Raw genomic sequence first — 25132 nt, forward strand, 5'->3', positions numbered from 1 at the left:
AGAGAGAAAGAGAGAAAGAGAGAAAGAGAGAGATTCTCATTAATTTTTGGCTTTCCTCCGGCTGTATAGGTTTCCTGTAGCTCCAGCTTATATTGTTTCAGCACACACACATACCAGCATTGGCTAAGATCATTCCTATATTTTTCAGCTAATGTTTTCATTGTGATCAACAAGACAACAATCTTGTAGGTAAAAAAAAAAAAATCTTGTAGGTTGTAAGCACAACCGTTAAAAAGATTCTTCTGGAGAGAAACATGAAAAACATCTCCAGATCAAATGTATCTTTGTACATTAAAAAAAGTTGATCAAAGTAAGCAAGAAACATTTGCCCTTTCTGCTTAACCTTGCGTGTTAATATGATCCTTCTTAGCTATTCTGTCTTGGATGATGGGAGTGACAGTAAGTACGTCAGTTTCCGCACGGTTGCACAGGGATCTTGGAAAAGCCAAAGCACCCCTTGTAGACATAGCTGTTATATTCTTTGGCACCTCTGTCATCTGTATAAATCTTAGAACCAGGATTTGTCAAATGAAAGACACTGTTTCTCCCTTGGACTAACTAAAACCCATGTGTTTGTTATCTACTTTTATTTTCTGGCAACCCAGACAATGCCTAGTACCAGGTAAATTCTTGATGAGTCTCTAATGGAAAAGAAGAATGGATGAATAATGCAGGTGAAGGGAAAAACATCTCCCCTTTTCATTTGTTTTGTAAACTAGCTGACTGTCATAGGACAGAATAATGGGAAAACTACAGATACCTCAAGGAGTTGAGGTGATGAACTGACATGTGGAAAATCCTAGATCCTAGGTTCCAGAAGGTGAGAGTGCATGTGTTCAATACTTTGTTTCACAAGGTAGGTGGAATATGTCTCTTCTGTTCAAATTGACATTACCAGAAAAATCATGTATACAATCTATGTTTGAGGAAAATGGAGACTAAATTCTGGAAGATAACATTGAATATAAAAAGGATATATTCAGATAAAGCAGTATACTTAACAGTAAGAAATGCAAGTACCTGGGGATTTCAGATAAGTCAATATTATCAACTTAAAATTCATATTGCAAAGTCTTTACCCCTTCAAAGAAAAAAAATGAACCTCAAACAAGTCTTTGTCATTTTTGCATTTATATGTAAATTCTAAAGAAAGTAACTGGAGGTACAAATGAGCACTTTTTGTCCTGAAAGTAGGAGAACGAAGAATGACAGCAACATCAGAGCGAGGACAGCAGAGATACCAGGAAAAGCCTGAGGCAGGAAGAAGCCTGTCCATCAGGAACGCTTGGCATGCGTAGGGAACGACGCACAGCAATAAACTGTAGAGGAAATAGATGGCAAACATGAATGTAAAGTATTGGTGGAACAACCGCCTGCTGGTATCATGCACTTCAACCCTGGAGATTTAACATCGCACACAGAGTGGTGTTGGCCAATTGACGTCAGCATTGCTTTTTTTAGTCTTTTTCCAGATATGTTGTTAAAGAGGTCTATTGATCCGGCAGTAGAATTCATCTCCAGTGAAAAATGTGTTATAACTGTCATTGCACTCACTGTAGGTCTTTCAGCTTACCAAATAAAACAGCAATAACACCTATTAGTTGGAAGGAAAAAGTCATTTCCTACCTCATTTATTTTAGTGTTTTATCATTTGAGAATTTCATACATGTATATAACAAGTTTTGACAAAATATACCCTCCCCAGTTCTTCCTTCTCAACTCCTTGCTACTACCCTACCACTTCTTGTTCTCAACTTCATGTATGCTCTTAAAATATCCATTGGGTTCACTTTAGTGTTTCCATTACAGACATGGGTATAGGGCCATCTGTTGGGGGCACGGATACCCTCTCAGGGGGCTGAAGAAACTGACTTCCCAACTTCCAGCAGCTCTTTGTAAATGCTAATAGCTCTCCAGTTAGAAGCAGGACTACCTGTTGGAAAAATGGCTAAGCTACTTGTAGAACTAGTGAAAAATAGGTGGTCTTGCTTTATAATGTTCTCATGTTTAGATATCCCTTCTTGATGCTACTGCTACTGGGCTGAGCCCAAGCATAAATTCAGAAGTGAGAGTTCATGGAGTTGGAGATAGACATGAGGCATTAGTGTATGCTGGGGTCCAATGTTTGAATCTTAAGTTTCTGTTTCCTTTAGGGCAAGACTGAACTGTAATAGAATGGACTTTCTCAGGGAAGTAGTTTGAAATTTTAAGGTCTTTTGGTTAGGGACTGAAATCAAGGACTTAGGAGTTACACTGTGACACATGACTCTCTAAGGGAGACAAAAGTGCTCAGAGCATAGACCATATTTACTTTAACTGATAAAAGGAAGCAATAGTACTTAATGTTCTTTTCAGCATCCCTAAAAAACTTATACGGCCATTCCTTATTTCTTCAAAGGACTTAAATTTATATAATACAGAAAGAAGTTCTCAAAACACTTCATGTTTAAAAAGTTTGATTCCTAACTTGATTTCATGCTATGAGGTAAAGATTTAAGACACTAAGGGTATAATTATTTTAGTCAACACAGTGCTTTACTTATTTGTGAAAATTAAAGATAAACTTGTCTCTAGGTTTCCTGAAAATTTTACTTCTTTTCTCTATTTTATTTACATTTGGTATTTCTTTGTAATGATAAATAGTAACCAGCTGTACAGCAAGAAAAGTATAAATAATTATAAGTATTGTTGCGCTATTGATAGGAAGCACAATATTTATAAGAAACAAAATATGTAATACTGTTTTTATAAGTTTTATATAACCAATTGATTCTTACAGAAGGCTTTCATTAACTTTTGCTAAATGCCTTAATTTATAGCAGTCAGCTTATATAAATGTGTATCTCACAAATGTGTATCTCTGTCTTAATCACCATTTATAGTAAAAATAACATTCCCTGATTAGAGCTGAGAGATAAACTAATCTACTGTTTAACAATAGATTATGATGAGTTGGTTTAATACTATACTGTTTCTTCACTAGGTTCTTTCCTAGGACCTAGAGATGCCTGGCCATAGGCTCTCAATAATGGTACCAGGTATGGATTTCATCATGTGAAGTGAAGTAGGCTTTAAATCCAATCAGAAAATAGTTGGTTACTCCCATAATATTGTGCCACCACTGCACGTACTGTTAAGCCAGCGATTATTGTGGCTTGCAGGAGTCACAGCTGGATAAGGCTGATAATTACTTTTCTGCTCTAGTAGCATGCATAGTGCATCTTCAGAACTTTAAAAGCTAGCTGTAAGGGATGAGGCTTCCAGGTGAGTACCAGTTTGATTTGTTCATGTTCTATAACTCCAGCTTGTGATGTCTGCAGGGAAAGGTTCTTACCATCAAGTTCTGGAGGGTAATCAAAAGCACTGATAATATTACTATTACCTGAGGGCCTTTGGGACCTCATTCTCCAACAACTCCAAGAGTAGTAACCGATACATGGCACCAAGCTTTTTATTTGTAAGCATATGGTGTCTAACAATTACATTACTGCTCTGTTACAGGGTAATTCCACTTAAAGTCATTATATTTGTGTATGCTTATATTTTAGAAGTAGTAGGTTTCATATGACTTTACTAAAATATCTTTAGTATTGTTCTCCATCCCTATATTCCCTCCTCTACCCTGTTCTTACATTCCTCAACCTATTTATTCCTTTCTGTCCATTATTCCCCCCTAGCCTTATGGCCCACTATTCTATCTTCCCTTGCTTTAAATCTTCTCAGCCCTAGATGGAACATCTGTACATTGCTTTCTCTGAAAAGTCAAGGATCATGGTGGAAGAAGGAATAAAAGACTTTAAGAGGCAGAGGTGTAGATAACTATAAAACTTTTCCAGACATAGTAGGACAGTTGCACAGATGAACTCACAGTGGTTCTGACTGTGTACACAAAACCTGAACAATATCAAACCAGACCACATCCCAGTATAGAGAGGATAGAAGTCGTCATGATGTGGCACCTAGCTAAGGAGTTATTAGCAATTGCCGGGAGAGGGAGAGTCAGTCTTCTTAACGGTGTAACCTCTATTAGGGCAACTACACCCGAACAAAAGGCTACACATCTAAGACTATACGTCCAATATAAACTGTATGTAGTAGGTTTGAAAACAACTAAAAGTAGACACAAATTTGGTAGGTAAGAAAAGGGGAAGAGCTGAGAGGATTTAGGGGAGGAGGTGAATATGATCAAACAGCATTGTATAAAATTCTCAAAGAATAAAAAATGAAAAATATTCACTCTTAACATTTTTAATTAATAATTCTATTCAGTAATTGGCTTATAAGTTTCTTGAACTTTGAACAATCTGCTTTCATGTGCTGGCATAGGCCAATTCCATTGCATTACCACTTAATTCTTTAAATCTCTTTCAAGTTAGGGACAAGAAGTACTAAAAATAATTACCAAGAAGAATTAAGTTACCAAATTTCCTTTTACTTCAATGCTCTACATAGACTGTAGCTTTCCTTACTTCTATTTTAAAGAGCATCCTATATTAGTTCTAGGGGGGTGGATAATAATGTCCAAGGTACAAAAATAACAAGCTGAAGATCTAGTCAGGGACAGACTCTGCTCCCACAGTCAATACTTTCCTGCTGTTTTATGGAAAAGGCTATTCGCTCACAATCCATTTCCTGTTTTCCTGGATGCTCTGCCTTTTCCCATGGCAGCAGGAGCAGCTGTGCAGCCAGCTCCCTTGCCATGACCAGGAAAGTCACAAATCAATAGGAGAAAAGGGCAAGTGAACAAGTGAACGTCGCTGTGCTTGCTCTTATCTCTACCCAGTTGCAGACTTCAAGGAGCTTTGCAATTAATAGGTTTGTTTTTAAAAGCAGACATATTTAATTGGGGTGGGGGCTGAATTTTAGAATAAGAGATTAGGTGACTTAGGAGCACTGACCCAAATTTAAAGGCATCTGCCAAAATGCTGCCTCATCTCACAAGCTTCAGGCTCTCTGTTCAGGCTCTAGTTGTTACCAGTCACCAGCCCTTTGTGAGCATTTCCTCCCAGAGTACAGTTAGATCACATGCTGGCATCTGCCAACTGCCAGGGTATGCTCCAAATCTCTCGGTTCTTAGCATCTCTGCTGAGTCACTTGCCTGAAGTATGGATTATTATTGTTCATTTTTCATCAATCAAACTCAAATTACCAACTTTTAATTCAAAATGCTAATTGTTTTCTCTGATCCTTTCCCCCTGGTTTAGAATTTCCTTAACGTGTTTTAGAATAAGGTTTCTGTTCAAATTTAAAAGAGGATTCTATGCATGATCTTAGCCAAAAGACCCAGAAGTGATTACAATTTAAAATCAGAACACTACAGTGGTTGCTACTGCTGAGAGCAGGAGAAAATGACCTCATTTTTTCTATGCCATTATAATTCTTTGCCAATTCTCTTGTAAACATATATCCACAGAAAGACTTATTTCCTCAAAGTATGTACAGAAAATGTGTACAAAAATGATAGTCATTGAATAATTTAATTAAAAAATTTAAAGCAATGCTTCAGTATGAGCTCCATGTGCTCTATCTGAAAATCCCCAGGGTCTTCTAACTGGAATCTGTAACTGATGAGCCATTAATAGTCCAATTATGATTGTACTGTAAATCCTGAAAATAAACAGTTCAGTGCAACTCATGGGATAGTTCTACAAAAGTGATTCATTAGAGCAGATTCAAATGCTGGCAGAATGGAAGCTGGTTAGAAAGCTATGAAGCAAAATCCAAATGCACACAGTATTATTGGCTTAGACATGCATATAAAGTGCTTGCATGTGTAAGTAGATATCTAATGGGAAATATGAAAGCTTATTAATATGAACAAGATTAAAGAACACAGAGCAGAGAGCTATTAGTCTCCTGCTCTTAAAATTATGTTAAGAACCATTCACACACAGTCATGTTGAAGACAACCTGGGTAACAGGAGGCTTTGGGAAGCTATGGAGCTTAATCACTCTTCTTCATCATCTATGGCATTCATTTGTGCAGAATCTGCAAGATGTTTTGACCATGAAGGAGCTGACTTCATGGCTCATAGAAAAGGAAGCTTAATTCTAGGTAGGTATGGACAACGGCTAGCAGAAGGAAGGCCATATTCTCTGACAGAGGAAACTTCCCATCTGCTTTCTGTTGCCTTTTTTAAGGCCATGCTTTGATTATAGTTAACTTACTTAGGAATATGAAAGAATGTTTTCTAAAGCAGGGAGTAATTTTAAACACCTAACATTATTAGGATTTATGAGTTAAGATACACAACACTACCAACACTACCTTTCTATCTTCTTACTACCAAGATTATCTAGAAGCCAGATTCTCTAGTCTCTGGATACTAAGTAGGTGTATAATAAGCATCTCCAGCCACAAAGAATGCATTCTAAATTCCCCACTGGATGCCAGAAAGTACTGAGAATATTAAAGTACTTAAAACTATTTAGAGACATAGACATATGCATATGTGTATGTGTTGAATTTAAATTTTTACCAAAGATCTTAGCAAGTGCAACATGTAATTTTCTTTGCCTTCATTTAAAGTAAGCATGACTGAATTGATAGCACCCTCATATTTTGGGGCCATTATTAAGGAAAATAAAGTTTATTTGAACATGGATGCTACAGTATTCCTATTGTCATTCTTAAAATGGAAATGCTACCAAGTGACACTAAAGGCGGCAATAGTGTGAATACAGGGACAAAGGGACGGTACAGGTCCTAGGCAGGACAAAGATGGATGCTATGAAATTTCATCCCAAGGTTTAGGAGAATCTAAACTTAAGGTATATGTACTGTTTCTGAAACTTTCCAGTTCATTCAGATCATGGTAACTGAGTCTATGGAACAGATCTGTGCGGGCGGGCGAGGAAGGATGACTATATTCTGGTGCTCAGCATTCTATCAGTATTTCCTCTGCTCTGTAAAAGCAGAAAGTGAGAGAGATGCGTAGACACAAAGTCTGAGGTGGCTTGTCCTGGGTGACACTGTTCCTTTGATTTTTGGCTTTCACTTGCTTGGCTGTACTGTCTTTGTGCCTACTCTTACATATGTCCTTTCCCAATGGACACTTCTCTTTTACTTGCTAACACACTATATTATGCTCTTCAGATAACAACCAAACCGAAGGCTTAGCTGCGTACACAATATTAACCCTGGTATCTGCTGCTCATCAACTTCCTTATCTCTTGAGCAGAGCTGGTCCTATCCCTACTGTCTGGGTAGGCCTGGTTCACTTAAGGTAATGTCATTCATGTCAGGTGTTAGGCCAATGTATTACCCAATGTGATCAATGAGACATGAAGATACGTTTCAATGATTTACCTTCCTCTTACAGAGTTATTAGAAGAGACGGTCTTCTGTGACTGAAACATCTAGTGTCTACCCAAGAAAGAACCTCATGCTTCTTGCTTGAGACCTAAGACCATAGAAGGAAATCATACCTGGACCTCTGGTGACCAGTTTGGGCCCATTTTTGCCACCCCTGTTCTGTTAAATGACGTTCCCTCATTGGAAAGAGACAGCAGCCCATAAAGACAGGCTTCACTTACTTATCACTAGTATTAGTTAATTACTGCTATCAAACAAACTGTACTAATACACACCAGCTTAAAGCAATGGCATGTATTATTTCATAGTTTTGCAGAATGCCTGGAAACTAGGCATACTTAGCCAGATGATTGTGGTATAAGGTCTTCCACAAGATGCAGTCAAGGGATCCAACATGTGTGGGCTATACTGGTGAGAGTCTTCTTCCACATTAACTCAATGGGCCACTGGGAGGATCTAGTCTTGTGCTCAGAGGATATAGGGCTTTAGTCCATTACCACAAGGTCTCGTGAAAGCATCTCACTTATGACATCCAGGTATCTCCAGAAGAAAGGAGTGAAATGGGTATCTAACCTTAAAGCCACAGCTATCCTCTATGCTCTTCTTGGAAGTGATAAGGGTCTCATGACTACTTTGTCCTATTTTCTTTATTAAGAATCACCAGGGCAAGTAAAGGAAATTAATAAGGAGGATATCATTGGGAACTATTCTAGAGGTATTCACATTTAAAGGACTAGACCCAACCAAAGAATAAAGAAGCAAGCAGAACAGGTATACTGAACTCCACTGAGATTTTCAATCTTTCTTAAGTAAAATGGTCACAGGTCTTTAACAGAATGTTGACTCACTGAGAATATTCTAAAGTATAGTTAAGATGATATTGCTGAATTCTTTCTAGCTTCAAGCAGATCTCAGTATAACAAAGCTGAATGGGAGAGATTTATACTATATCAAGAACCAACTTTAAGCATGAACAAAAACATAAGCAAGAAAATAACCTTCAACTATCTTAGGCATATACCTCTGTAATAGAGGACAAGCAAAGGGTCTAGAAAATCTCAAGCCAGAAAGATGGTAGGCTTGCTCATAAACAGCAGGATGTACACAGATAATGCAGCTTGCTTGACAAGCTGGCATGTATAGAACTCATATTAACCTGTATCTAGGCTGGAATCATCCAAGTTGGGCTTGTGAACAGGCAGTAACAGATGGACTCTTAAAGCAAAGCTCGCACATGTATGGCTGTTTTCTCTGTCTTCTGAGCTCTTAACCCTAAACATGTTCAAAAGTCTCACATCTGTGCAAGAGTACACACATAGATCCTGTCTTTCTGTTTTTTTCCCATTATAGGTAAGTGTGGTTTCATGGCCATGGATCAAGTATTTATAAAAGCTAGGGAGGAAATGGTTGAAACAGAAAGGTAGAGTAGGAGTGATCAAAACAGCACAGAGTTCTAAGAACCTGCTCCATGCCTTCCCACAGCTGTGTATAAATCCATCACTTCTCAAACTTAGGAAGGTTAGTTGAGCTTACTACTTCCAAGAAAGACTAATAACTTCATGGTAATTATATCTGCTGTACATATCACAATGGGTATGCCGAAGCCAAAGTGTCCCATGGACGACTTCAGCTCAATACAAGAAAGAGTATGTGGTAAATAAAGCAAGACAGAGGGCTGAGGTCCTTTAGTAAGACATTTTCACAACATCACATAAGACATTCAGGTTTAATTTCCTCAGATAGCAGCGCTGAGGTGCAGTCTATATGAGATGCCATGTGTGGGATACTCAAGATCCCACTGAAGGCATGGAAATTCCTTTATGAGGAATGATGTTTTAAAAATGAAAGCAGGAGGAGATACATAGGGGTTTGGAGCTAGCATGAAAATATCTCTGCTAAGAATCCATGTCGCCTCAAGCAGCCAGAATTCTGATAAGGAGAGTAGGCGAGGAGCGTATGATACTTTATATGCCCACCACTTTTGCCTTTCACAGGACAGACAAGGTTGGAGGAGTAACTAGATGGCTCCTTTATGGAAAACATTTCCTTTTTTTTTTTTTTCTACTTTTAAAATCCTGAATTTAAAAAGGCAAGTTGTAGTCTGCCTGATTGGGTGGGTGATCCATTTTCAATGTTGTAAGCAACTGACAGACCAGTTCTGCTAATTAGGCAACATGACAGCTTTTCATTGAATACTTAAGATTCTGGTGCACACACAGGAGAAAGGAATGGACTCAGGTATGTCCGAGGGGCTGGACTGGATTGCAGGGGCCAAGGAAGACTGAACAGAATGGCATTTGTTGACTCATCTAATGGCTTCTGGGGCCTCCAAGTTTACTCTATTACATGTGTCCTTGTGGGTAGGGGAGGATGGAAGAAAGGTGATTGATGATGTGTAGGGCTAAGAAATGCCATATCTGGAGAAGTAAACTCAAAGACAGAAGGCAGTTACCATAGGACAAGAAACTGAGCCACAGGGCAAGAGGGAATCAAGTTTTCTAACTGTCTGCTGCTTTCCTCCATACCCTTCAGACCACTGAGGAATTCTCAGGGCAGGATGGGATCTGTCTACAGCCCTAGCCTGCCTGCTGGGTGTCATGAATATGAGGGTTTGCAGAAAGGCAAGTTGGGGATATGGTTCAGGCCTTTACCTGGCTCTTCCACCCTTTGTAGACTACTACACTGCAGATCTTGTAGGCGTCTTCTCTTCATGAAGTGAGCTTACTGGGCTCACTCAGCAAATCCTATTCACTTGTCCCCACTAGGGAGGTGATACTGTGAGTGAGGATAACAGTCATAGAGTTGGCCTCTGAAATCACTATGTGCCTTGGTGTGAGGGGGCTGAAATAATCCCTCTCTTCAGAGATGCCACAATGGTTTGAGATAAAAAAGCTAGCATTGTATTGATAGATATCTAGTTGATTCTTCTTTAAAGATTTATTTATTTTTATTTTCATGTGTATTAGTAGTTTCCTGCATGTATGTATGTGCACCATGTGCATGCCTGGTGTCCATGGAAGTCAGAAGAAATTTTTAAGATGGTTGTGAATCCTAATGTAAGTGCTGGAAAAAGAACCTAGGTCCTCTGCAAGAGGAACAATTGCTTTTAACCATTTCTCCAGCATTTTTAGTTGATTCTTAAATATCAAATACCTACAATTTGTCTGCATGAAGAAACATGCTCAATATAAAAAGGATAAAAATAGTTGAAAGGAATAAGAACTACTTATAGAAAACAGTAAACTGAATCACCATTATTTTGCCCAAAGAAAGGAAATAAGTTAGCCGGCAGGTAATTATCATTTTCAAAGACAGTAATAGGTAAATGCAATAGTGGAAAAGCACAAACTTCCTACAGTACACGATTATTCAGATATTGCTAACTGGGCTACCTCAGTATGACACTGCACCATTAGAATCCATGGTCTATGAAGAAGCCTGCTTTGCAAGAAACACTGTCACAGGCCTGACATGAAGGCAATGCCTTCCAAACATGTATGGCTTGTATAGCTCTTATCCATCTCATAGTAGGAATGCTATTCATACTTATTAACATCCAAAAAGAATCCCAAGAGACTTTGAGGGAAGACAGGGCATAGTGAGAAACAAATGCAAGACAGAACACTAGTTCGGGCTGTGGCTAGACTAAAGCTGCTTCTTCTTTGGCTGATCTGGTTTCTTTGACTTACAGAGAAGTGTTCCAATGCCTAGCCACTGGCCATGGTTCAAAGCTGACTTATAAACAGCATCCTTGCAATACCCTGATATGCATCCATAACCACCCTGAGTGAGCAGCAGCAAACTGGCAAAGTTTGTTCTGCCAGAGGTTGTTGCTATCTGTACGCATTCTTAAGAAACTCCCAACCCCAAGAGCATCAGCTCCTCACTGACTGTATACTCATGAGCACAGCTTCAGCTAAAGTCTAAGGGTAGTAGGAGCCACTGACTGACTACATCATTCTTACAAGCTATGGTGTGACATTCACAGTGCGTTCTCTGTGAAGCTAGATGCATTGCATTGAGCATTTGGGAAAGGAAAGGTACAGATGTCCAAAAGCAAGAAGGGGATGTCTGAACACAGCTTTATACCAGTAGAGACCAGAAAGACAGATGGTCAACACATAGCTGGGATGGCAACAAGAGGCACGTACGTTTGGGTCTCAGCTCTGAGGTCTCGGAACCAGCGCCTTCCCCAGGAAAGGTGACAGGCTCTGTCACATCTGTGTCAGGAGGAGGGTAGGGTGGGGGCGGGGGGAGCACTAACTGGGGTGGGCCCCGAGCTGTGCCTCTGGGAGGCTTTTGTGGCACCTGACGTCCAACACCTACATGGGAAGGATTCAAAGGTTAAGCCAAAGGAGGTCCTATCTTTTAACGAATGGTGTACTGCTATTGCTCACCAGACATAAAACCAGTCACACTCAACACCACGCCCCACACCACTCTGCACCAAACCAGCCATATCCAATACCAAATCCTACAACAAAGCATAAGTATACAACATCAAATTTTATACCAAAAAGTGGTCACGCCCAATACTAAATCTAATGCTAAACAAATCACATTCAATACCAAATCAAATACCAAAGCAGCCATGTTCAATTTCAACTTCAGCCTCAGTCTGCACCAAGCCAGCCATACACAATGTCAAATTCCAGTTACCTCTGCATTAGAACAGTCATATCCAATATCAAAGCCATTTACCTAGCGGTAACCACAAGACCTTGTCTACCAGCTCCTGTCCTCAAAGGGCAACATTATTCTTAGAAAGAAAAGGATTCTGGTTTTTCTTGTCCCCACAAACAAGTCTAGGACTGGGTAGGAGGAAGCATGGCAAACTGCCACCATCCATATCTTCTCTTTGCAATATCTCTCAATGAAGGGATGTTAGTACAGTTGTAAGTTTTAGACATAGGTCTCACATCTCTGTTGGCATCTATGGCCACCAGCTGATCTCGTGTCCAGCATGGACCCAGGTTCAGGGAATATGAGGCTTTGGTCCTTCCTTGACTAGAAATGGGGTGTTGGGTTTGGAAGCTGATTTAACAAATTGACATGATACTTAAAGTATGTATTTCTAAAACATTCCCACAATTTCTCCCTTAAAATTGAGCTGTTTGTTCATAAAAAGGAGGAGGAGAGCTTGAAGGGAGGAAAGGGCTCTCATCATGAAATAGAATAGTACAGTTCAAATGAACTGGTAATTGTTTATTGTGCTTTTCAATCTTTTAAAGAATGCTTCTTTAAATGAACCTTTTTATTCTATTTATTTGTTATTTCTTTAGTGTATGTTTGTTTGTACCTTTGTGTGTTCATTTGTTTAGTTTATGTATGTTTACACATTTATTTGTCTGACTATTTAGTGTATGTGTATTTACACACATGAGTATGGGTCTGGGCATCACTTGCATGTGGATGTCAGAGGATAACCTGTGGACGTTCTCTCCACAGGTTCCCAGGATCAAACTCGGGTATGAGGCTTGGTGGCAGGAGCCTTTCTCTCTGAGCCATCTCTCCACCCCTTCTTTTTTATTCTGACAATAGATTCCTCTGGGAAATGGGAAGAACAGATATAAAACACAGGTTGTTACTTCTTAGGATAATCGATTCTCAGGATATGAGATGCCAGGCATTACAAATAAAGTACTGAGTAAAGCAAAGAATACTGACCGACAGCCAACTCACCCTTATTAACATTTAAGAATTTGACAGTGCAACCACTTATGATTGGGAGTATTGTCCCTGTGGGGCTAAAGACTCGTTGTCAATGGGAAGACAACTGACTGTCTGAAACTGTGAATGGCTCATGGCTTCAGCCAGGGTTCTGATGGAAATTTTAACCAGAGAATCCAATGCTGCAAAGTTCTAATCCCTTCTCTGCAATAACTGGTTATATTCTTACTACAGTGAAATAGTGGATACTAAAAGATTTTAAAATAAAAATGAGCCTCCCAAGGCTCATGGATCTTGGAGGTCCAGCCCTTAGTGTTGTCTCCTATGATCTGTAGCACACAAGGGTGGAGTATAATGATCTTACAGGTTACTCTTTGCTTAGAGGTGTCAAAGACTCTATACTGGTTCTTTTGAGTTCTCTTACTCTCAACACTGGGGCTTTGCTAGCTGTCTCAGCAGTGTATAAATGGGGACTCATAGGCTAACATCCAAATGCTCAGAACCAGAGGTGTTTTGGATTTCAGATTTTTCTAATTACAGAACATTTACATATACATGATGAGATATCTTGGTGATGGAACTCAAATCTAAATATAAAATCCATTTATAATTTATATAGAGAGAATCTGATGGTAATTTTATGTAATTTTAAAATAATTTTGTTCATAAAACCAAGATCCATGGTATAAGTTTGTGGTATCATGTTGGTGTTCAAATGGTTTCAGATTCTGAAGAATTTCAGATTTCAGACATTCAGGTTAGGAAGGCACAAATTCTATATACCATGAGAGGTCTAAGATGTCTTTCGAATGATAGACGACTTTTCGAATAGCCTCTACACATATCCTCCAGTCAGCAACACATGCCACAGCCACTCACATGAGCCTCACTTGTCACTGTCTCCTTGGGTTCTGCGTTCTTTAACCACATCCCATCCTCCCCACTATCTTCACATCCTTTATGCCTTCCTCAGTGTAAGTAAGATATTAAGGCAATTCAGAGCTAGTCATTTCCAGACATTCTTTAGCATACTTGCTTTCTGGTTAATGTAGTTAACAAGGACACCACTGCCAAGGTTAACAAGAGTGTATTAAAGCAAGCATCCCAGACATGCACAGAGCAGGCCACATTCACTCACCCACTGTGCTCTTCCTGTTCTCTTCCTTATCTTCCTTGCGGTTGGGGACCACAGGACTTGGTGGTGGTGGCTGTGGTGGAGGAGGAGCTGGCGCCCGCCTCTTCTTCTTCTGGAGATCAGCCTGTGAGCTGAGGGAGGCCTAGGAAGCACAATAAAGGACAGCAAGGATTAGCTGGTCTGTAAAAGGATTAGTTGGTCTGTAAGAGGCAAAACACACATGGAATGCATGCCCCTCAGAGGCAGGCTCTGGGTGGCATGGCCATAAAAGGAGAGCTGTCACACTGCTTGTCCAATTATGCTCCTCTTAAGCAGCTGTGGTCTTTCATGCTTTGGTGTAGACCTGAAGTGGCAGGGTTACTTCCAAATTCCCTAGTTCCCTATTTTGTGCAAGAAGTGCCTATTTTCTAGGCATTTTTGGAGACTTGCAGACTTTCCTAAGCATATGAATAAGAAAACGAAGTTTGTCCTTACTGAAGAACAAAGAATTAACTTATTCATCCTAAAATAGGAGAGGTGTGTGTAGATGGAAGCTTAGCTCCCACTCTTCCTCTTCCTGCAGACATCCCAGAACAACCAGGCCCAGCACAAGCCACATCGTGCCTACTCTGCATCTAGGCCCACAGTGAAGCATCTCTATATGGGGCCTTCAGACCAAGATGGGGATATCAGTCTCCCATTCTAGAACAGATCTGTTCTAGCATCCAGCTGTGCCTCCGATGGGATGAAAATGAAATTCTAACACTACCAGCAGCGTGGGCAGGTATCCCTACTGAAAGTCAAGTCTGTGACTCACTGATCACAACTCTTTGCTTCTGGAGGACTCAATTATTTTCCTGTCCTCCTAGCAGTCAAAGTTACAACTCGCTCATGTCACTTGATTGAGATTCATTGAAAAGGAAGGGCATAAGAGCAGAGGATGACTCCACTGTTTCTTGTCTTCAGTTCCTCATAGTAAGGTCCTGCCTAACCATTACTAAAGATTTCCAGGGCTGGAGCCTATGCACCACCCACTAGTACCACAGGTCTGATGTGGGTGCTCTCTGGTAATTTAAACATGCTTCATGAATATTAGAACATAGAATTGATACAGCACTAAGCTACAGTAATCCTCCTTTCTTAACTAGAAGGGTGTGTGTGTATATATCTGTAAAACATTTATAAATATTAACAGTGATATATATTTACTGTAAAATATTCAATCCTCTATGGTGAAACAGTGAATGTATATGCCAACAAAAGGTGAAAAAAATCATTTTGTTTAGAGCAAGTACTAACTGTAGGCATATCTTTTTTTTCTAATTTTAATTTTTTCTCTTTTAAAAGTGATGCTTTTTATTTCCTGGCTCTGTAATATACCACAACAATCTTGTTATGTGCTCAAAGTTCTTTGTTATACTTTGCATAAGAAAACGGCCAAACAAACTCAAATAACCCTTCAAAGCTTAGTTGTCAATGACACTTAGTTACCACTTCCACTCTAGTAGCATCCACAGAAAACACCTTCCTTTAGAATTCACTGTTTTACCACAAAGGACAGTTCCTACACTGTCTTGATTTGTGTGTTCTGACTTGCTGCTCCATAAGATAGGGAGTTAGTTCTTATACACACAAGGGCTGATTTGTCTTCTCCATTATGATTCCAAATCTGCAATCTGAGACTTCAATCATCATCTACTATCAGGCCCCTCAGTAGTGCATTCTCATCAACAGGTTCTGTTACCTCAAAGCGTCTGTGGTTCAGCATTCTCAAACAGAATATATGAAGTCCTTACGTGTTGCCCCGCGCCCAGCCCTGAAGAGGAAGCGTCACTGCATCCTCCTGCATCCTGCCTGGGGAACTGACCTGGTACTTAACTCACTCTTCCTAGCTAAACTTCCAGGAAATTCACTTTTCCTACTCTGTAGATTTCCTGTTTATGGAACAAGCTGTACGTGATTTTTGAGACTTTGAACTTAAAAATGTTCAGATCCTAAAATGTCTTTATCCTATTACACTGTACATGAGCACAGAGGAAAAGTAAACAATTACAAAATACTGGAACCATTCAGCCTGCCTGTTCCCTGTCTGCCACGGTGCCCATGGGATACAAACCCCACTGTGGTGCAGTCTTCAGCGTGCTTTCCTTCCCTGTTGCTGACCTGTAGTGTCCTCTCCATGTGACCAGATATTCCATGCTGGGGCAGAGCATGCTTTTTCTGAGGCATTTATATTCCTGCAGCCTGCAGAATGTTCTAGTTCTACCTTTTGGGTTTGCATTACTTTTATTCTTTCTGTTTTTCCTCTGTGAACATGAAGGAAATCATTCGAATGCAAAGGATCATGAACCAATTATCCATTTTTTCTCTAATGTTCCTGCCTCTTTCTTGGAAATTTCCATTATTTGACTGCCCAATTTTCTTGAGTGTTAAAGTATGTTGCAGAATATTCAATTTCCAAGATTTCTACTTATTTTGAAATCAGCAATATGGTCTTCTTTCTTGGGTATATTTCTCTCATTTTCTTCTGATACCGTTACAATATTTTTATTTTTATTATTTTTAACTTTATGTGTTGCACTTCCTATAAGTCTCTTTTCCTTTACTTCTACTCTCCAACCTATCTCTGATAATCTGATTTTAACCTGTCTTAAAATATCTGTGCTTTTTGTTTTTTTTCTTTTTTTTTAATTAGGTATTTTCTTCATTTACATTTCCATTGCTATCCCAAAAGCCCCCCATGCTCTCCCCCCATCTCTCCCTCCCCCACTCCCACTTCTTGGCCCTGGCGTTCCCCTGTACTTAGGCATATAAAGTTTGCAAGACCAATGGGTCTCTCTTTCCACTGATGGCTGAATAGGCCATCTTCTGATACATATGCAGCTAGAGACACGAACTCCTGGGAGTACTTAGAATACCCAAGATATAAGATACAATTTGTAAAACACATGAAACTCAAGAAGAACGAAGACCAAAGTATGGACACATATCTGTGCTTTTTGGATGACCACCTATATTGTTTTGGAGCAGAGCGTCTATTCACACAATTATAAGATTCCCTGGAGCATCTGGGCAGAAATCTGGTTTGCTGAGAGGAAAGAGCTCCACATATCCACCTGTGCAGATTTCTCTCTTAAGTCTGCCCTTCCCACACAGAAGGGTTCTCAGCTGACCTCCCTAAAGGTGAACTTTCAGGGTGCAGAGTGGAACAGGAGGAAAAGGCTCTGAGCTCCTCTGGAGTATATGAAGCACATTATCTGTTTGGTGCTGACTTAGCCATGTCTGATGTCTGAAGCCACCTGGTTGCAGTTGGGAGCCTAGCTGCCTGGGAAAAAGCGTCACATGGTTTTCCTGCTCAGGTATGTAACAGTCAGTCATCAGCTTACTCTGTACTCTGGGGTGCAATGGAGTCTGCCCTAGATGCAGTAGCCTAGTGGGGTTCTGGGTCTGTCTGATGCCTGTCGTGTCCCTAGGAGTAAATATTTACTTGCCCCCACTTTGTTAGGCATTTATCATAGCACCTCCTGAAAACCATCATTATTTAAAATTATTTAAAAATAATTTTTAAAAAATTATTCAGTTACATGGGGATTCAAAAGGAGAGACTTTAATTTGCTTTATAAGCCATATTTTCCTATTTACTAAAGTATAGTTGATAAGAAAGTATTGCATATATTTGAGGAACTGAAGATGATGGTTTGCTATATGTATATATTATAATACAATCATAAGCTACTTACTACATCTATACTCTCACATGCTGTTATTTTTATGTTCATAATCATTCTTTCCCCCTCCCTCCATCCCCTTATCCTGTGTGTAAACTTTAAGCATCTTCTTAAGCTACTGTTACTCAGTTGGACAAATGAGGCATCAAGTACTAAGGCCTTTAGTTGAATTTGAAGTTTGTCTTGATTATTACAAACTATGTTCCTTATAAGACTCTCAAGTTTCTCTCCCCCACATTTATCTTTTCCTTTCCTCATCAGAACTTATTAAGTCCATTTATTTTAGCTTCTTGAGTAAAGATGTAAAATTCAGGGTGAAGACAACAGAGTCCAAATTTATGTATCCCAATTTAAAAATCATTTGCAACATTAAGATGGAGGGATATGAAGCCCTGGTTCTTGTTCTACAGAAGCAGTGACTTAACATCCACCTGTGGCTCACAAAGCTTTAATGAGAATGGTTGTGATCAGCCAGGAAGTCACAGCACCCAGACCACTCAAGCAAGAGCAGCCACATGAACCTGAATAAGAAAGTCAATTCATTTTAAGTACCACATCCCTTCCCCCAAAGTCAGCACCGCTCAGATCTCCCTTGGGAGGAAGGAGAAGGAATCATAAGGACACTTTCCAGATTTTAAGAAGGGTTGCCTAGGCAGGAACTGGATCGGTCCAGAGTGACAGGAGACCTCGTAGGGAGCTGATGTCTTTTGGATGTGGGCAGATGACAGGAATTGAAGAAAAAAGAATTTAAACGCTGGTTGATCCAGAGCTCAGAGACCTGGCATTGCCACTAAGGAAGGCACGGCACAATCAGAAGTAAGTACCAGCTCAAGGATTATTTAGGGGGTATTACAAGAGTGGTAAGGGAATGGGATGCTTTAGATTTCTATATAGGCTTGCATGATTTAATGGTTTTGGTCACATTTGACTGGTAGTGCAGAGTAGCACAGTTCTGATACCTGGGGAGTTAGCCAGACCAAGGGAGACCAGTTGTAATGTCAGAGACCTGCAGTACTACAGATCAACAGCAGAGGGAGGAAAAAATTATATACTACTTGAAAAAGAGAAAATCATAAATATTGTATCTGTCTGGGAATAATCACATGAGGCCAAAGAAGATACAAACACAGGCAAAGTTTGAGCTCTTCCCAAGATCTGCAGATGGATTTACTACCCTGTTCATCCATAAAATGCTAAACTCTATGGTCTGGGAGGATGCATGAGTTTTTGTTGTTCTGTTCTGGTTGTTTTGTTTTGTTTTCTTTTGTTTTGTTTTCTTTTGCTTTGATTTCTTTTTTAAAATGTAGAGTTTACAATAACAAATAAAATTCCAGAAAACTGTGTCCTGAGAGAAGCAGCAAGTTAAATCTCTAGACAAATAATCCTAAAGAAATGGAGAGTGGTGGCCTGAAAATATTAAAAGCAATTTTCTTGGTAGAGTTTCATGACTTATAAGAGGCCAGACAGACAGATGAATGAGTAAGCAACATGAGGAACACTATGTGAGCAACTTAAAGATGAACACAAAGACAGAATCCAAAGAATAGAGGACATGCTGGGCCTGTAGAACTCAGCAAAGCTGGGAAGTCCTTAAGGGTTTACCCAGCAAATCTGATCACAGAGAGCAAAGATTCTGCTAATATAAAGGTATGCTACTAGAAATGAATGAGTCAGAGGACTTTCTAAGAAAGAAGGAAGTTGAGTGCTCTATGAGACGACATGGCAGGGAGTGATGTATGCATCACAGAACTTCCAGAAAAAGAAGAGGAGGAAGGGGTAGATAGTGGTTTATCTGGAGAAATAACAATCAAAATCTCACTATGTAAAACTTCAGGTAGATCAAAGGATTCCAACAGAAATGAACTCAAAGTAAAGCAGATGAAAGACACCCTGTAATGTAACCATCCAATGACAAAGCTAGAGAGAATCAGCACAGAGTATCAAGAAGGGGCTGCTAAATGCTGCACATGAGCAGATCATGAGATGAGAGCTTGCTTCCCAGAAGACCCTTTGTAGACCAGAAGTGGTGGGATGGTTATGTAGGAAGGTGTGCGGAAAAAATAGAGTGGCAGCCAAGAATCCACTGACAAAACCATCTGCTAAAAATAGAGATCTAAAACAATAACTGCCCAGACGAAGGTCACAGAGCTCTCTGTATAGTTTGTTCAAACAGTTTCATAATTTCAGGTATTACTTCGAGGTCTTTAAATCCACCTTGAGCTAAGTTTGTGCATGGGCTGAGATAAAGGTCCAATGTTATTCTACCACACATGAAAGTCCAGTTTCTTGAGAGCAATTTATTGAAGAAACTCTTACTCACTGGGCTCACTTGGTGCCTTTGCTGACAGTCAGGTGACTGTAAACCAGTGAGTGTATCCCTGTCCCATCTCATTCACCAGTCTATTTCTATGTTATCTCTCTGTTGCTGCTTTGATTATAACAGTTTTATAACATACTACACTGTACTTTGAAATCATGGAGTGTGCTGTCTTCCGCTGTTTGTTTCTTTCCCCCAACCCCAGGGGGTTTCGTTTACTAGGGCTCTTTTTGTAGTTCTTTGTGGATTGTTTCTTCTGTCTCTGTGAAAAACAACATTGAAGTTTTGATTGTATTGAATCTGCAGAGTTCTCTCGGTGTTATACATATAAATAACACTAATACTTTTAATATCTAAACCATGAATATACTCTTGTTTACTTGAGTCTTATTCAGATTTTATTGCCAATGTTTTGATTTTTGCTCTCCTTGGTTAAGGTTACAAAAACAAAAGGAAACAAATATAATCAGACCAAACTAAAGGACATTTGTATAGCAGAGAGAGTCAGAAAGACACACACACACACACACACACACACACACACACACAGAGAGAGAGAGAGAGAGAGAGAGAGAGAGAGAGAGAGAGAGAGAATAATAAGAGATCAGAAATGCAGGAATGAGTTGGGAGAAATACTTGAAACTATAGACTCAATCCAATACAGGGACAAAATATAAACTATATAAGAAACACTAACAATAATACATTAATCTCAGTTAAACAATAGCCAAAGGGTCTGATCACATAGTCAAAAGAAACCAGGTATAGTAACTCATATCTGTAATCTGAGTGTTCAGCAGGCTAAAGCAGGATTGCAACAAGTCTGATGCCAAATAGGTTGCAGTGTAAACCTCTACCCCAAACAAACAAAACCAGTTCTTGTTTTATATATCAACAGAATATTAAAACTGCTCAACAAGTCAAATTATCAAGTTAATTATCAAGTTAATTATCAAGGAAATAACAGTGAAAACCACCATACTGATTACAATGGTGATTATTTTGAAAGATGATAAAATAACTTGGGAAGGATATGGAAAAGAGAAATATTGCTACCACTGGAAGGGATGAGCATGCACAGCCATCTATTGAATGAAGCACAGGGTCCTCCATGAAGGAGCTAGAGAAAGTACCTAAGGAGCTGAAGGGGTTTACAGCCCCATAGGAGGAACAACAATATGAACTAACAAGTACCCTGAAAGCTCTCTGGGACTAAACCACCAAACAAAGAAAGCACATGGCGAGACTCATGGCTTTAGCTGCATATGTAGCAGAGAATGGCCTAATTGGTCATCAAGGGGAGGAGAGGCAACTGGTCCTGTGAAGGCTCTATGCCCCGTAAAGGGGAATGCCAGGGCCAGGAAGCAGGAGTGGGTGGGTTGGGGAGCAGGTGGAGGGGGAGAGGGGATACAGGATTTTCTGAAGCAAAACTAGGAAAGGGGACAACATTTGAAATGTAAATAAAGAAAACAATGAGCATGAAGGCTCATCGAATAGAAACACATGATCCAGCCCTTCCCGCTCAGGGCACATATGCAGAGGTTGGACACATGTGAACTGGAGGGATATTTGCTCTCTTGTGTTACTCACAAAAGCCAAAATACACAGGCAGTCTACATGCCTGTCAGTGGAAGAACACAGACTATACATACTATGGGAGAGAGAAAGAGGAGATTTAAATCAAAAGATACCATATTTTAGATAAACTGAAAGAACAAATTGTCATGCTGCCTGATGGTAACCATGGTTTCTAACACTGTAATGTGTATGAATTTCAAATTACTTAAGAGAATAGATGATTAATACTTTCCATCCACAAAAAAAAAAGCCAAAGGGCTGAGGTGGAAGATATGACAAGCTTAACCTTTTCTACAATGTTTCAAGAATCACACTGTACCCATAAAGACACACAATTGTTATTTATTTAAAAATAAATAAATATTTAAACCAGTAGTTTCCAACCTGTAGTCCCTGACCCTTTCCTCCCAAGTGTCATGTGGTCATGGGTTTTATCCAAACAATAGAAATCTTGAGTATACGACACTGAACAACTAGAAGGGTGTCTTTTTCAGAGGAGATGTATATGTTAAGGGGAGGAGAATAGGGAATTGTAATTAGAATGGGATTGGAAGGCTGATGCCCCAATATAGGGGAATGCCAGGGCCAAAAGAATGGGAATGGGTGGGTAGGGAAGTGGGGGGCGCTATGGGGGACTTTTGGGATAGCATTGGAAATGTAATTGAGGAAAATATGTAATAAAAATATTAAAAATCAAAAAAAAAACATTAAAATGGCAAGCGGGAAAAAAAAAAAGAAGAAATGGATGGGTGACTATAGAAGTGGGACAGGGGAGGGTAACACAAGGGAAGCCTTGTAAGCCTACAACCTTACAACCCAATGAAAATGGATAGTTGGAAGGGTAGTGAAATTCATGTGATCAAAAACAAAGTGTAAAACTGGGAATAAAATAATCAAGTAGGGAGGGGGGAGGGATGGGGTTTGGGGAAGAGGAGAAAATAGTAGGTTAACCAAAACTACAGATACAGGAAAAAATGCTTTATGTAAAATCACTAGTAAGTTGATTTCAAAATATAACTGAAAAAGGGGTGGGGAGCAGAGATGGAATTACCCTGCACAGGTGGATAACACCTCTCACAAAAGATTTAGATTAGTTAATAAAAATCAGTGCAAGGCATGGAGTACCTACCTAGGAGTTACTGGTCAGTGAGATCCCAGAGGTCTCCAAGACAATAAAGGTGCATGCGCGTGAGAATGTGGCTAAAGAAAGTGAAAAATCAATCTCAAACTGATCTCAAAATATACATGCTTTCATAGCACTGGAAGGTGCCATGCAGATTGCAGGGGGAATGGAGGTGTCAATCGTCTTAGCCAATACTGACCTACCAGACAAGACATGTCCACTGGTGCAGATCGTGGTGTGACTGTTATTGGCTAATGAACCGCATTCTTATTGGATTTGAGGCCTGTCCCAGAACAGACAATGCCTGGGTCTGTAATTCTGATAAGAAAAAGTCCACAGCCGGAGAAGTCACAGGCCCTAGCACAAAAACTGCTACTGTTATTTTGCTAAATGGCCATGTTGTCAAATTGTCATGGAAATATTTATGTTTATACTTATAGACTTGGGCTGCTCTCTACCTAAACCTTGGTCAGAGAATCTTTTTCCTGCAATGGTCTTAGGACTTAGTCAAAGGACTAAGAAGAGATGACTGAGTGCTCAGCTCTGAATGTAGTGTATTTCTCAACCTACTCCTTCTCCGAATCACCATCAAGGCACAGGGAATATCCAGGAAGAAGGGGCAGAAGGAACATAAGAACTGAAAGATGGAGAGCTGTGCTAGGAAATGCCAACTTCTGACTCAACAAGTCTATCATACCCAGGAGCTCACACCAGCCATGGCCTGGTTCACAAGTCCTGCCCATGATGACATCATCAGCCAGACTAACGTTTGGGAACTGATAGGGGAGTACTCTCTAGGTCTCACTCCTCTCTGAGATGCACTTGGCAGTTGACAGCTGTGGGAGGAGGGAGAATTCTTCTTCTCTATTTTTTTTCTTTAAATGTATGGCCACTGGTTGGTTTCCCATGCTCCAGCGGATGGCCCCATGCCCATGAACATATGGTCTGCACTAATGGGACTTAGCAGGTTATCAGCAAAACAAAACATGAAATTGGGAGCAGGCCATATAAGGGAGAATTTATGGGGAGTTGGAGGCTGGAAATAAGAAAATAAATGGCAGTGTTTCACTGTATATATGAATAAAATTCTCAAGAACAGGAATACTAATATAAAATGATACAATAATTATGAAACATATATGGGAGCTCCACAAGTAATTAAAATAGACTTAGCATATAGCCGTGCCTTTAACTTTGTGTATGCATTAAAATCTACAAATAGGATTAAAGTAAGATTTCAAATAAATATGTGTATATCCATTATACAAATAGCTGCTCCAAATAGCCAAGATTCATGGACAACCTAAATTTCTGAAGTTGATTGTATGTATTATGAAAAGTGCATTCAGCCTTAAGGAACAAAGAAACTATAAAGCATGTTACAATATAGATAAACGTTTGGAAAATTACATTAAATGGAATGTGCCAGTCATAAAAACATAATGCATAAATCCATTTACACGGGACATCTAACAGCTAAAACTCTAAATCACAAAAAGTAGAACAGTGGCTGCTGGGGTATAGGGGATTGCTGATCCAAGGCAGAAAAATTTGAGATCAGTATAGGGTGTATATACCTCAATTTTCTACACGGTTACAAAGACTTATTCATTTTTTTCTAATTTTATGTGGATGCATCTGCTTGTTTGTATGTACACCATGTTCATGAAGGTGCCTGGGGAAGCCAGAAGAGGGTGTTGGATCTCCTGGGACTGGAAAGAGAGGCAGCTGATGTGGGTGCCTGAAATAGACTATGAGTCTGGCGAGTGTCACGGCTGCGTACTTAAGAGTGATGAAGATTAGACTTTGTGCTTTTGTTTTATCACATTAATAACATAAAGAACCCTTATTAGATGATTAGCTCATACTGAGTTTATAAAAGACCACCAGCATATTTTCAAATAACTGAACAGCAAACCTTGCAATGTTTTGGGAAATATCAACTACAGTATGGTATTCTAAATTCTAAGGCACTTCTAGGTCTGCATGGCATTGGTGGTATGGTGAGCCAAGCACCCTGGAGCTGCAGTTTCCTTGTACTCAACTACTGAGGAATTCTTGGGTAATTGTTTGGCCTCTGGCAGTAATTCTATTTTCCACTGAAGTTGTTGCTGCTAACATTGAAAGCCTTTTAACCAGAATACTTCTTCTAGGCTTAAGATAATCCACTCATTAATTGTGATTATTCAACACTGTGGGTTTGCCTACCTATATAATTTTCTAGCCACTATATCCTTATATATATATATTTTTATTACATATTTTCCTCAATTACATTTCCAATGCT

At 39.6% G+C, this 25132-nt stretch overlaps 1 protein-coding gene across 6 annotated transcripts in view; it reads right to left on the bottom strand.

The window, feature by feature from the left end:
* Positions 1-25132, bottom strand: part of Cobl (cordon-bleu WH2 repeat protein) — a 230454-nt gene that overhangs the window by 62034 nt on the left and 143288 nt on the right. For 5 of the 6 annotated variants that reach the window (XM_029483415.1, XM_021176724.2, XM_029483414.1 and 2 more), the window contains 2 exons: positions 14124-14262; positions 11467-11637 (listed from right to left, as the gene is read on the bottom strand). In XM_029483415.1, coding sequence (XP_029339275.1) covers positions 11467-11637; positions 14124-14262 — 310 coding nt within the window. The remainder of the gene's footprint in view (positions 1-11466; positions 11638-14123; positions 14263-25132) is intronic. The other variant, XM_029483416.1, reaches the window with a different exon arrangement.

The sequence above is a fragment of the Mus caroli genome, chromosome 11 (genome assembly GCF_900094665.2).
Source record: "Mus caroli chromosome 11, CAROLI_EIJ_v1.1, whole genome shotgun sequence".
Taxonomy (NCBI): domain Eukaryota; kingdom Metazoa; phylum Chordata; class Mammalia; order Rodentia; family Muridae; genus Mus; species Mus caroli.